Raw genomic sequence first — 12,294 nt, 5'->3', positions numbered from 1 at the left:
GTCACTACAGAACAACAGAATAAAAGTAACCTTAAAGGAAAGAAGCAATGCTACTTTTTTAAAATAATCACCAAGATACCAATTTCACTGAAAAAGTTCTGAGTCACATCCTTAATTCTTAAAGCAGAGGTCCTCCAACAGCAGAGGTGATGTCAGCATGCTTCAAACTTCACATCCAACCCCACCAGTCACCTTCCCTGTTACATGCTAACTTTCCACCATATTTTTGAAAGTGATTCTGCTCCTGACACTGCCACCCTGGTATCCACACCTTTATGAACCTGGCATTTACAAAGGAACAGAAGATGCTGAAGGTGCTAATCTCTTGCAGGTCATCTCATGCTAGATCATTGTTCCATTATCATCACATGGATTTCTGGACAAGGCAACAGTTCTTTTGTGTCTCAGCTTCTATCTGTGGAAGATGGTTTCCCCTCAGAGAATTTCTATGCCTTGCCAAAACTGTGATTTCAGGATTTTGGACAGTTTCTTACTCCACTGCCTAGTGAAACAGAACCTTTTTTGTTTGGACCACTCACGTGTTCTCATAATGTAATATCCAATATTAAATGAATCAAGACACAGAAGCCAGAGACAAACACTTGCAAAGCAAAACAGATATAAGGGCATTAGCTAAAAGTTAATTAGGCCATTAATTTAATTTCTTTAATGCACATGAGCCTATTACCTTTCTGATCTGCTTGTGTACTGACCCTGATTTAAAGCCTTGTCTCCCAGCCCCCACTGCTAAGGTATTATTTCCCTTCTCCAGCACCAGCACTCAGATTTTAACTTACATACTGCAAGTAGGCTTACATCAACACTAATAAACATCAGCATTTTTGTCAAGAATCAAGAAAAACATTATTCATTCTCCTTACAAAAAACTAACCAAACTTGTTTATTTCAAACTTCCTCAGATAAGTCTCAGAGCTATTAAATCAAATGAATATGCATTCAATTTTAATACTTTCAATTTAGCATACTATGTATATGATACATCATAATTATTTTACACATAGCAACAACTTTTATTCAAATAAATTGGGGGTTTTTACCATATATTTAGTACCTTAAATTGCTCAAGAATCTGAACAGCGTTGGTAAACATACTCTCTGCTTTGAAATGAGCACTACTGTTCAGATACTCCAGAGGCAGAGTTCCCTGAGGAAGAAAAATACACATAATAAGTAAAAAAATTTAATGAAATAACAGGAATTTCTCTTAATTGCTGGCCAGATAAGCACTTAGAATACTTCAAATTACTGCTAAAATAACTCATATAACTCCTTTGAAAATATTCTTTTCACACAGATTTGCAACATCACAGGGACTGTTCGCAATATCTCAGCTCCCACAGGAATGCAAAAAACATGAATAACAAAAGTTGTTATTAAACTATATACTCTGAAATAATATAACCTCAACCTCTAATCAGAAGCCATTTTTGAAATCCCTAGAAGTCTTCCACCTAAAGCCTTGCCTGGACATGACTTAATCCAGCAGTTGTAGTAGGAAAGGGAGCAGTTCCCATGCCACTCTGTGTTGGACAGCTTTCCCCACATAACCAGCAATGAGTGCAGGACAAGGTGACAGACACTGGGGCAGAGCCTCCAGAAGAAATGTTTCAAAAAACATGCTGTAAATAGGTGTTTTATATGTGAAACAAGCAGCATGAAAGCACACTAATGAAACGCTAATTGTCAATTAGATATTTATGAGACAACTTTTGGACTATGTAATAATACATGACAAATTAAAAGAAAAAGCTATCTCACTGCTCACTGAATTAGAGGCACAAGATAACATCTGAAAAAAGTACACTCGTCTAATCAAGAAATAATTGAACATTAAATTGCAGGAACTGGCTTGTTTACAGGCTTAGCTTTCATGATCAAAATCATGTGTTATTCAAACCACATTGCATTTTTACTATCCCTAAGAAAAAAAGACAAAAATCTTTTATATAGCTCAAGAGTATAAAGTTGCAGATTACCAAAGGACCAGCTGCCTTTCCAATTGAAAGCCCTATACAAAACCTAAAGAGATGTAAGTTTGTACTCTAAAGATACACACATAAAATTAAAACTACAAGCAGTCTCCATGCCCTACAGCACTTGTACAAATTTGTAATCTTTCCCCTCACACACCTCAAGTCTTGTCCCCAACACCTCTTCCTCTATGGTGAACAGATTTTCATTAACATAGAAAAACATTTGTACTTCTTACCACAGAGTTGAGGGGGAAAGGCACACCAATAAGGGCAGCCATCAGTGGTGCTATATCAGCCTGTACAAACAGAAGCATTCCCATTTTAACATAGTTTCAGCCTCTAGAGCTAATAAATTCAGTTTAATTTTAACATATCTGCATTTGCAAAAGAAAATTATGTGATACTGCCAAGTTATAACATACAATTCTCCTTTATAGTTTTTTTGGGTTTTAGTTTCCAGTAGTCATGGCATGATTAGATGTAAAATGTGAGGCTCCACTGCTAATAAATCTTAAAAAATACATTTAGTTTAAAAAGCAAATATAACACCCCCCACACCCTCCCCCCCCAGTATTTATTTGCAGGAATTCAGCACCTCCTTTACTGCACTCAGAGAGGCATACCACTTTTTATAACTATTTATATGACCAAAAGAACTAATTTCATATTTACAGTTTTTAAGCAGTATACTGGATATACTGCTCTTCACAGCATTCCTTATCTCATGCTTCCACAGTGCTGATTACTCACCTTCTCCCCTTTAGGGGGAGTTTCTGCACTTTTTTTATGTCCAGTCAGCCCCAAGAAAGGCCCTTCAATCTACACCAAGGCATCTCATAAAGAAAGTTACTATTGCCTTCTACTTGTGATAATAAACACTGCCTCTTACCAGGCTTATATTTTCCTTTAATATAAAATTACACACCAAAATTCTTTGTTTCTTCAGCATAAATCTGAAGAAACTACACTGAAACCAAAGGCATTGCTCCAGCCTCAGATCTACGTGGCAGACTCCAAACCACTGTTTGCAGAGAACAATATGCTTGGAGTGTAAAGATAATTAGGAGTCTCATTTGCTATTTTTACCCATAGTCCCACATGTGCTAGAGGACAAAAGCTCTGTCTGCAGGAACTCCACTATGCAGGACAAAGCACTACTCAAGACTCTTCTAGACAATCTCAAAGCAGCATTGCTGTAACTCCTACCAACCTGGAGAGGAAAACTAATCTCTCATTTTGTACCAGGGCTTTGCTGAAAGCAGTTGATTCAGAACATTCCCAGTTTGAACCTTCTAGAATGAGATTATTTCCCTTGTTTGAGTAGGTTTGGAGTCTGTTATTCATATATTTGGTTATGTAGGATGATAGGAAGTCAGAAGCACCGTGATTTAAAAAACATATTGATTTAGGATCAAAGGATAAGTTGTCCACCCTTTTTTCTTCCTTTACAGTATTGGCTCTCTAAATTGCAACATAGTTGGGCCATAGTCACAAATGAAAAACCCCACAGTTTAACACTATAGCAAGAAACGGTTTTGATTCAATGACAGCAGCTCAGAGGACCTGAGTACAGTATACTGCACTCTTCCTACAGCGGTGTGGGATCACTTAAGTAAATGATGTGATAATGCATCTTCAGAAGAAGTTGTGTGCAGCTGTCACGTGTCAATAAGCAATTTAAACTTATCCTTATTATATTACGGCATTCCTGCTTCTAGGGAAATGGTACATTGGTATGATCATTCATTCAAATTTAGTAAATTAGTTTACATTACACAAAACTCATAATTTACAGTGAAAATTTATGAACTATTAAATTAGGTATGTTTGATACCTGATTCACATCAAGCCTCTTCAAGTTCTCCAGTTTCCATTCTGCAAGAAATAACAGAGCACATGAACAGCTAATCTACACATTTAAAAGTAGTAATTCAGTTGTCTTTTAATATCTTGTTGCCATTTTCTGTAAAGTGTTGGTATTAAAGAAAATTATGATTTTACATTAGGATGCTAGCTCAAGAAGTGTTACAGATGGAACTAAACAGGCAGAAACAACAAAATGCATTCATTTCAGCTCACATTTTCTTTTATCCAGCAGGATAAATTGCTGCCTGCAATTGTGACCTAGATCAGTTGAAGGAAGGCCAAGGTTTTTAATTTTTTCAGCACAGTGATGTATTACCTCCTGTGCTAACTAAAAGAGTCAAACTCAGATTTAGGAGATTTATAGAATCTCTTCAATAGTTTGTAAAAAAGGCTAATCCAAGGTCCTAAATGCACTGGTACAGCATGGCACAAACATTAGACCCTAAAGCTTCGGTGCATCATACAAAAAGCTGGTTGAAAATTATATTTTCCTGCTCTACGCTGGCCTTTGAGGAAATAAAGAGAAAATTGCCTGCTTTCTTTGGGAGTGGAGAGTTATGCAAAAACAGAGTTTAGCAAGGTTTGTTTTTGGTTTTTTCTTTCACACAGTTGAGGTATTGCATACAGAAAACTTATTTTCAGCAATTAGTTCATACCACTGCTCGCTTTGGGGGTCTGAGCACAGGTCCACTGTTATTTGGTCCCAGAAGCACCCTGAAGAGCAGACTTGTAGTTTAGCAGGAGGGAGACAGCTACAGAGAGTTCCCATGGCAACACAGGGGGAAGTATTAGCAGCATTAATAATGAATTCTGTTAAACTCACACCAAAATGAACAATTTTGCTTCCTTTCACTTCCCAGAAAAGGAAATGGGTTTATATTTCTAGAAACAGATGCTCACCCATATTTCTATTATATAAATGAATTCCCTGTTTTCCTTTTAAATACAATTTTCCAAAGAAAATCATTGGAAAACTGTCTATACACACACAAAATGTGCCTAAGGTGGGAAGAAGCTGTAGCTCTGCTAGAGAAAACATCTTGCTTTGTGAGAAGCTTTTCACCTCCATGTCTCCTACTCATATATTCCAAAATGCAGAGTTGAAGACACCTACTTTGGACCAGGAGCCATAAGACAGCGAGGAATTCCTGAGAACTGGGGGACATCTACAGACCAGCCAGTCCATGCTGTTCTCCCAGGAGTGAGGTGCCTTGGCTGTAGTACATGCAGCCCACACTGATTTATGAATCCAGCTCATTGTCTAGGTTTCCTGTACAGCACTCAGCAGTCTTCCACCCACTTGACAGGAGTTTTTTCGCCTTTATCCTGCCCTGCTTTTACTGCAGCCCACTGGGCTGTCAGATGCAAACAGTCCAGGGGAACAGCAGAGAAGTGCCAGTTCAAAAAGAGGCTGAGCATAAGGCTCCATGAACCAAAGAGAATCTCACATAAACGTCACAGAAGCAAAACCAGTAGAGGGTACCCTTAGCTCCCTCAGCTGTGGCAAAGAAGGCTGAGCCCCCTATGAAACAGGTTAGTGTATAGATGTCATCAACCACCTCATGTCCTGATGCTGCAGGAGGTTGTGCCCTCAACCACAAGCTCCTCTGGGCTTGCACCCCAGGGCCAACCATCAGTCCGCGAGGAGCAAGAGAGCAGTTCCGTATTCTGTTTCTTTCTGAAGAAGGGTCAAACCAGTGGCCAAATGGGTAATACTACATGTTGCCCACAGGATGCAAGGCTAACATAACAAATCTTTCCAAGAGGATTGCATGAGCAGGCCTGAGGGAAGGCAGAGCACAGGTGAAGAAACTGATGAAGAGAAGGCTGTCACCCCAGAACAGACTGTGTGCCCTTCTGGCCATCCAAGGAGCACATTAATCTCTCTGTGACAAACTGGACAGGCTAAGTCCTGCTTGTTGGCACAGCCTTTGGGGGAATGAACCCTTGATGGCAATAATGCGAAGAAAGAGAATTCACTGAGCTGCCTACTGCCTGCTTGCACAGAACAGAGTGTAAGAAGTTTGTCAGCATTAGAAACATTCTGTCAATATTTCCATAAACACTTAACACAGAGAAATTAGAAAGGATTGTCAATAGATGAAAGAACTTGATCGTTGGTACATGCAACTAGAAATGTAAGCCTGACACCTGCATACATCAGAGACATAGCAGTCTTGAAAACACCCTCCTTCCCTGCACACAGTCACAGCTGCAGTTGTATGGAGCAGGAAAGACAGATTCAAAGAACATTTCAAGAGAACTCTTTTAAACAGCTTTTCTTTTATATGTTAACTTTGCGAAAATATCTGGGATTGTAACAATGGAGTAGCTGAACTGTATTGATCTGTGCAAGTGCCAGGTTCCATTTCAACAATTTTCTCTTTACTCCAAGCTACATAATCCACTAGAAGCTCTGATGTACTACCACAGAGAGAACAGTCACATTTTAAGAAGATGCTTATTACTCAAATAAAAATTCAAATTCCCAAGATACTCAGAGAGACTCAAATCTCCAATAGAGAACATCCTGGGCAATTAAGAATCTGTAGAGTTAGTGTCTAAACAAAGCAACAACATTCTTGACAGATGCAAAGCTGCAAAGCAAGCCCAAAATAAATGGAGGAGTTTCTGATGTTTGCTTTGGTGTGCTTGGTTTTTTGTGTGGTTATTTGGTTTGCTGATTTTTTTAACCATCAGAAATAAAACATGAAGCAGGCACAGCAGGGTGCAGACAAATGTCCTCCTTTAAGAAAATACACACTGCCTAACAGAGGAGAGACAAATAGCTTTCCCTATTGCACACCTGGGAGTCAGCTCAATACTCATCTTTTTTGAAATCTCTCAAACCATTATTATCATGACTTGAAGTCAAATGCTGCGGTTTGTACTAAAGCTGCTGAGAATCAAGGAAACTGACAGATATAAAATTCAGCTATTACAGACCAACCATTAGACATCAAGTGTCCTTAAAAGTCTAGCAGATCAGCCCTCACACACATCAGGATCAGTTATTTTATTCTGCTTTCTACTTTTTTTCTACAACTCATTTTCAATTTTATCACAAATGTCATCATTTTACAGCAGCAGTTAATCACAAAGAGTGAAATGTTAGCACACTCTATATCTGAAAAGTCCCATTTGCTTAATCTGTTACCAGATACCTTCTCAAGAGCAGGGTGGAGTTAAAACCTCAGGGCTGAAGTAATTTTTGCCTGTTTTCTCTAATGTACCTTGACAAACAATCCAATAAAATAGGAAGTCATTACCTCATTGATTGTGAGCAACAACCCGAGACTCAAAGCATCTTAAGAAACAGAGCAGGCTACAAGAATGGGGCACATGAAGGAGAAACAGCTTGAAAAATTTAATCACACATATTTCTCTAACCCCACTGATATTTCAGTAAGTCAGTGTTTACTACATTGTGTATGTGAAATAATAAAAATTCATTATTTAAAAAAATGTTTACTCTTAAATAAATTACAAAGGGCGGGGCGGGGGGGGAATAGCAGTGAAGAGTCACAGTTTTTCATTGAGAAAAGCTGTTTACATTTCCACAACAGCTACAAGGATGCAAATGAGACAAGACAGCCCCTGGAAAGTCCACAGGGTTGTACTGTGAAGCTAGAAAGGAGTCTTTGAACTTGTCAACATATCGTGTTTCTTTACAAATGGCTTTCAACCTCTGGGAATTTTCCTTAAAATTAAGTCTCTTCTGGAACTAAGTTTTAGGAGCATGAACAACCTCCTGTTACCAAAGAGAGAAAGTTTTCAATTCTGTGATTAGGAAAGAAAACTGACTAATGTTATGTACCCAATTTTGCAGTGTCTTCCTTAGGCATATCCTGCCACCTCTTTTTTACATACCACATAAAGCAAATCATACTTACTATAATGGAACAGAAGCTAGTGAGGATCAACAGGTTTAATGGTTAAAAACATCTGCATTTCCACCAGAATCTTACACTACAGTTTTATATTTTACCTACCTTTCAAAAAATTGTCTTCAAAGAACTGGGATGTAACTTTCTGTGGATAATTTACCCCAGCACCCCAAACAATCAGTGGTGTTAAAGTTTCTGAAGGATGACCAGCTCCATGGGATCCTAAGACACACCAAATAAAAAAATGTATAAACTTTAAGACACGTGATATAAAACCAAACAAAACCTACATGCAATAAAAATGTACACACATGTACTAAGTTCTTGTTACAGACATACCAAAAGCCTGCTACAGACAACCTATTGCAGCTTCATAGCTTATTTTTTTGCCTGTAGCAATAAAGGCTAAATTAGAGTTTCAAGTGGGGAAATCACTATCACTTAAGACTATAAAGATAGAACTTTGTATATTAAACCCTCCAAATTTAAACATTCAGAAACTAAAGCCAGAGTATTTTGAAAGCCTTAATGTACAGAGGCTTTCAACATGCTCAAAACATGTGCATGCACTTATCTTGAGCATCTCAGCAGAACCAGGAATGGCTGATTTCAGTAAAATCAGGCACATGTGAAAAAAATCATATAGAACTGATCTCTGAGTAAGAATTAGACTTCCATTTCAAACCAAGGAAGCAATATGCACTGCAACTGTCATCCTTTCTACAGTGATAAAAGTTAATTTTTAAGCTTTTAAAGTCTAGTAGTACACTGCTTAAAAACTGATAAAACATCACTTTTTTCCCTGGGGAAATTGATTCCCTCCAGATTAACACATCAGCCACCAAAAGCAGGAAGGTTGAAAACCATGATGTCTCAGCAGCAGTTATACTAAAGCAGGAGCCACACAAGCTTGAAAGAAATGCTGGTCACTGAACCCAGTGGGTGAGGTACCAGAGCAGTGAGATAACCCAGCCTCAAAGGGAATGATTTTGTTACACAAACCCTATGTGGGTCACTGCAGAGTCTACAAGATGGCACATCTTCCTTGTACTTGCACAGACACATGCTCTTCCCTGTGTATAAATATATAGTTTAATAAACACAACGGACAGAGAAAGCACACTGTTGTACAGAATCAAGGCTGTTTCCAATCTCATACCCAATTCTGCCCTTAAACAATCACTGTGGCAGAGCTGAAGAGCCAACTTTGCTTACTTTAAACAGCCCAAAGCTTAAAAACACACTGGTCTGGGAATTAGATTTCTGATGTCTTTGGTGGGACTCTCTGGGCTCAAAAAACAGCAACAACTGCTCTTCTTTGCAGAAGTTGGGAAAAGAGCTTCCTCCATCTTCCAGAGACCAGGGATTATTTCTTGTATCTGTTATATTCTTATTACTGCAGGAGGAAAGCGATATTTTGGTGAGCTTACATTTTAGCTGAGCCACCAGCTGCATCAGCATTTCACTGAGATTCTGCCTCCATGAATACTTTAACACACATACAGCTGAGAGAGGCAGCTGTATCCACTCCCTGTTACAAAGAACCAGGTTTCAGCCTGATCTGAATAACAAGAGGGGAAGAAAAATAATTATTTCCAGCTGGGTCAGTTCCAGGTTCTACCCCCCAGCACCCTCCAAACAGATTTTTTCAGGGGAAAAGGGTGCTGTTGTTTGATTTTCTATTCTGTGGTCCAGCATACCAGGCAGTAGTACTTGTGCCAGGATGGTTGCAGGAGCAAGTGGCCAAGGTGAGGGTGGGTATGGAACTCCCCTATGTTGGTGGTCACCAGTTGCATCTGACATCAATTTAAAACAAAATCATGGGGTCAGACTGTGAAAGCAAGTGACTTCATTGGCTTTTGCAAGCAACCACAATTTCTTCAATCATGTCTAATTCAGATCATATTCTTTTCCCTAATAGGTCCCCCCAGTCCTTCCAATGTTTAATTTGCTTTAAAACTGATACACATCCCAACCTGCAAATAACCACTGAAAGGCTGCAGCAGGGGCTGATACTACCAGCTCAAATTAAAGCTCCTGAACTATCCTGCAGACAGTTCACAATGGGCCTGAGCAGCACCTCTGGGTTTGCTCTTGGACTCACTAAAGTCAACTTCAAAGTTATTAACACCTCTGGCACAAGATCAAGCTTTTCCTTCAAGACAGAGATGACAGAAAACTGAGACAGTGGTTCTCAAAGCCTGAAACAGTTACACCTATCACCTTTTATTCCCCCATCAAAGGATCCAGTACAAAATGAGAACACCCCTGCAGCTCACTCCGGCAGTGAGGAAGGCCAACAGCACCCCAGGCAGTGTTAACAGGAGCATGGAAGGGAAGGGATTATCCTCCTCTACTCAGTACCTGTGAGATGACCTCTAGACATTGGATCCACTTTTGGGCTCTTCTGGTACCAGAAAGACACCCATCATCTGGAATGGTCTCAGTAAGGAGCACTTGCCCCCACTGTGGGCAAGGAGGAGAGGCTGAGGGACTAGGAGTTGTTCAGCCTGGAGAAAAAATGGCTTTGGGGAGGACATAGCAGAGCATCCTGATTGTATCGCACTGTGAAGGAGGCTTGAGAGAGGATGGAGCTAGGGTGTCACTGTGGTGCATGGTAGAAGGATGACAGAACAGGAGTAATTTGAAACAAAGGAAGTTCAGATGGCAGATAAAGAAAATCTTTCCCCCCTCCATGAAGGCAGGCAAGCAGCAGAGCAGGCTGCCCTAAAGGGTTGCATAGGGTCCATCCCTTTGAGGTTTTAAAGGCCATGCTGAATAAAGCTCTAGCATCTGTGTGTGATTCCAAAGCTAATTCTGCCTTGAATAGGTGGTTGGACCTCCTGAGAGCCCTATGATCATATATATAAATATATATGTATATGTATATACACACACACACACCTTCCTTATTAAAAAATTTATGAAATGCTTTCTTGAAACATAGCAGGAGAGCAGAATTAAAATTTTATCACAAGTGGCAGTCAGCTCAACAGTAAATAATATTCAAAATAGACTATTTTGCAAATGAGCAGATGGTAATGAGGCTGATTTTGAATAAATACACAAATATTTTTGTCATCTCTGTTGACAGAAAAGATCTGCAAGCCTTCAATCGAAAAACTTCAGGATTTCACACACAGAATAAGATGCTGACTGTTGTTTTGCCACAACCATGCCTGGAGCAGCCTTGGTTCAGAAGTATCACAGTTAGTAGCTGCAAATGCTCAGCATTGGAAGAGAGACTTATCACTTTCACTGGCTGCACACAAGGACAGGAGTTTTCTTAAGATTCTGGAAAAAAAACAAGTAGGGAAAAAATGTCTAAATGAGCTTACCACTGTAAACTCTTCTTCTTATCTGCCCTCAAAGCATTTGGCCCCTGTGGCCATGCCCTTCACAATACTCTGTGGGTATTGGCATGGTTGGCCCCTGCCTCACTCTTGTCTCTGTTCTCTCAGCTCCTTCACTTGTCTCTAGCACCAGTCCCCTCTAGAAAGATCACACAGCAGTCCCATCCTTTCTGCTGTGCTTAAAATGCGAAAACAAGCAAAAAGATTCTATACCTCCCACACAACCTCTCCCTGTAAAGTTTTTTCACCAGTTCCCAGACAGATTTCCCACCTTTTCCAGGTGCTTTAGAGCATTAAAGTGAAAACTGTATCTCCCAGATGGGCTGGAACAAGACCAAATTTGCTGCTGGCAGCCAAATAACACAAATAATCTCCTCCTGCTTGAGGTAGTTTTTCTGCAGAGATTTTTCTATCCCTACTAGCAGTCACCAAAGAAATTAAGCTTTACCTACGTGTCTTTATTCTGTCCAGATATGGAATGCAGCTATCACAGCAATTTGCATGGGTTTTCATACACAAGCAACACTTAGGATACCAAATCAAAACAGGGGTTCCAAAGCTGCTCATGGGACAAAGCTCTCTAATCATACAGCAGATGCCCATAAACTCAGCTGACTCAACATTTAAAAAGACTCACCCCAGTCTGTCATTCCATGGTCAGAAGTTAAAATAAATGCAGTTTTTCCATCATTTCTGTAGAAATTGTCAATCATGGATGCAATTTCTTTCACACCCTCATCAACTTGTTTAATATTCTCCTGGTATTCCCTTGAAAAATAGGAAAAAAGCATTACATTCAAGGTGGCTCACAAATTTGGTATAAAGTAAGTTATCCATGGTCATAAAGCCCAGTCCTTTGAGTATAGACAGCTTTAACCTCAAATGAGCATCAAGCTAACAAAAGTCTTCCTAGATGTAAAATCTCTCCCCTTCTGAGTCTTACTGAGACATTAAATTGTTGCAGTAGTTTGCAGATTACTGAAACCAGAGTTTCAAATGGATTTATATTTCAAATCTGACCTGTCCTTGACATAAGACTGTAATTTTACTACTCACAGCTGTCAGGCAGGTTAAGGAGAATGCCAAAACAAAGGAATTCTGGAAAGCTCAAACACTAAGTGGTAAGTTGCAAAAAATTACTTTAAGCTGCTAACTAAATAGCAAAGAAAGATCTCACCATGCAGTCAGTGTTTT

General features: G+C 39.5%; 1 protein-coding gene across 2 annotated transcripts in view; it reads right to left on the bottom strand.

Annotated features, from left to right (window-relative positions):
* The window catches only part of PIGN (phosphatidylinositol glycan anchor biosynthesis class N), a 97,671-nt gene that overhangs the window by 57,258 nt on the left and 28,119 nt on the right, over positions 1 to 12,294 (bottom strand). For both annotated transcript variants that reach the window (XM_085052081.1, XM_085052082.1), the window contains exons 7-11: positions 11,738 to 11,868; positions 7,853 to 7,969; positions 3,829 to 3,869; positions 2,231 to 2,290; positions 1,073 to 1,165 (exon numbers count right to left, since the gene is read on the bottom strand). In XM_085052081.1, coding sequence (XP_084908207.1) covers positions 1,073 to 1,165; positions 2,231 to 2,290; positions 3,829 to 3,869; positions 7,853 to 7,969; positions 11,738 to 11,868 — 442 coding nt within the window. The remainder of the gene's footprint in view (positions 1 to 1,072; positions 1,166 to 2,230; positions 2,291 to 3,828; positions 3,870 to 7,852; positions 7,970 to 11,737; positions 11,869 to 12,294) is intronic.

Source organism: Lichenostomus cassidix, chromosome 2 (genome assembly GCF_008360975.1).
Source record: "Lichenostomus cassidix isolate B80296 chromosome 2, HeHo_3.0, whole genome shotgun sequence".
In the NCBI taxonomy this organism is placed as follows: domain Eukaryota; kingdom Metazoa; phylum Chordata; class Aves; order Passeriformes; family Meliphagidae; genus Lichenostomus; species Lichenostomus cassidix.
This window is presented reverse-complemented; position numbering and strand designations above follow the sequence as displayed.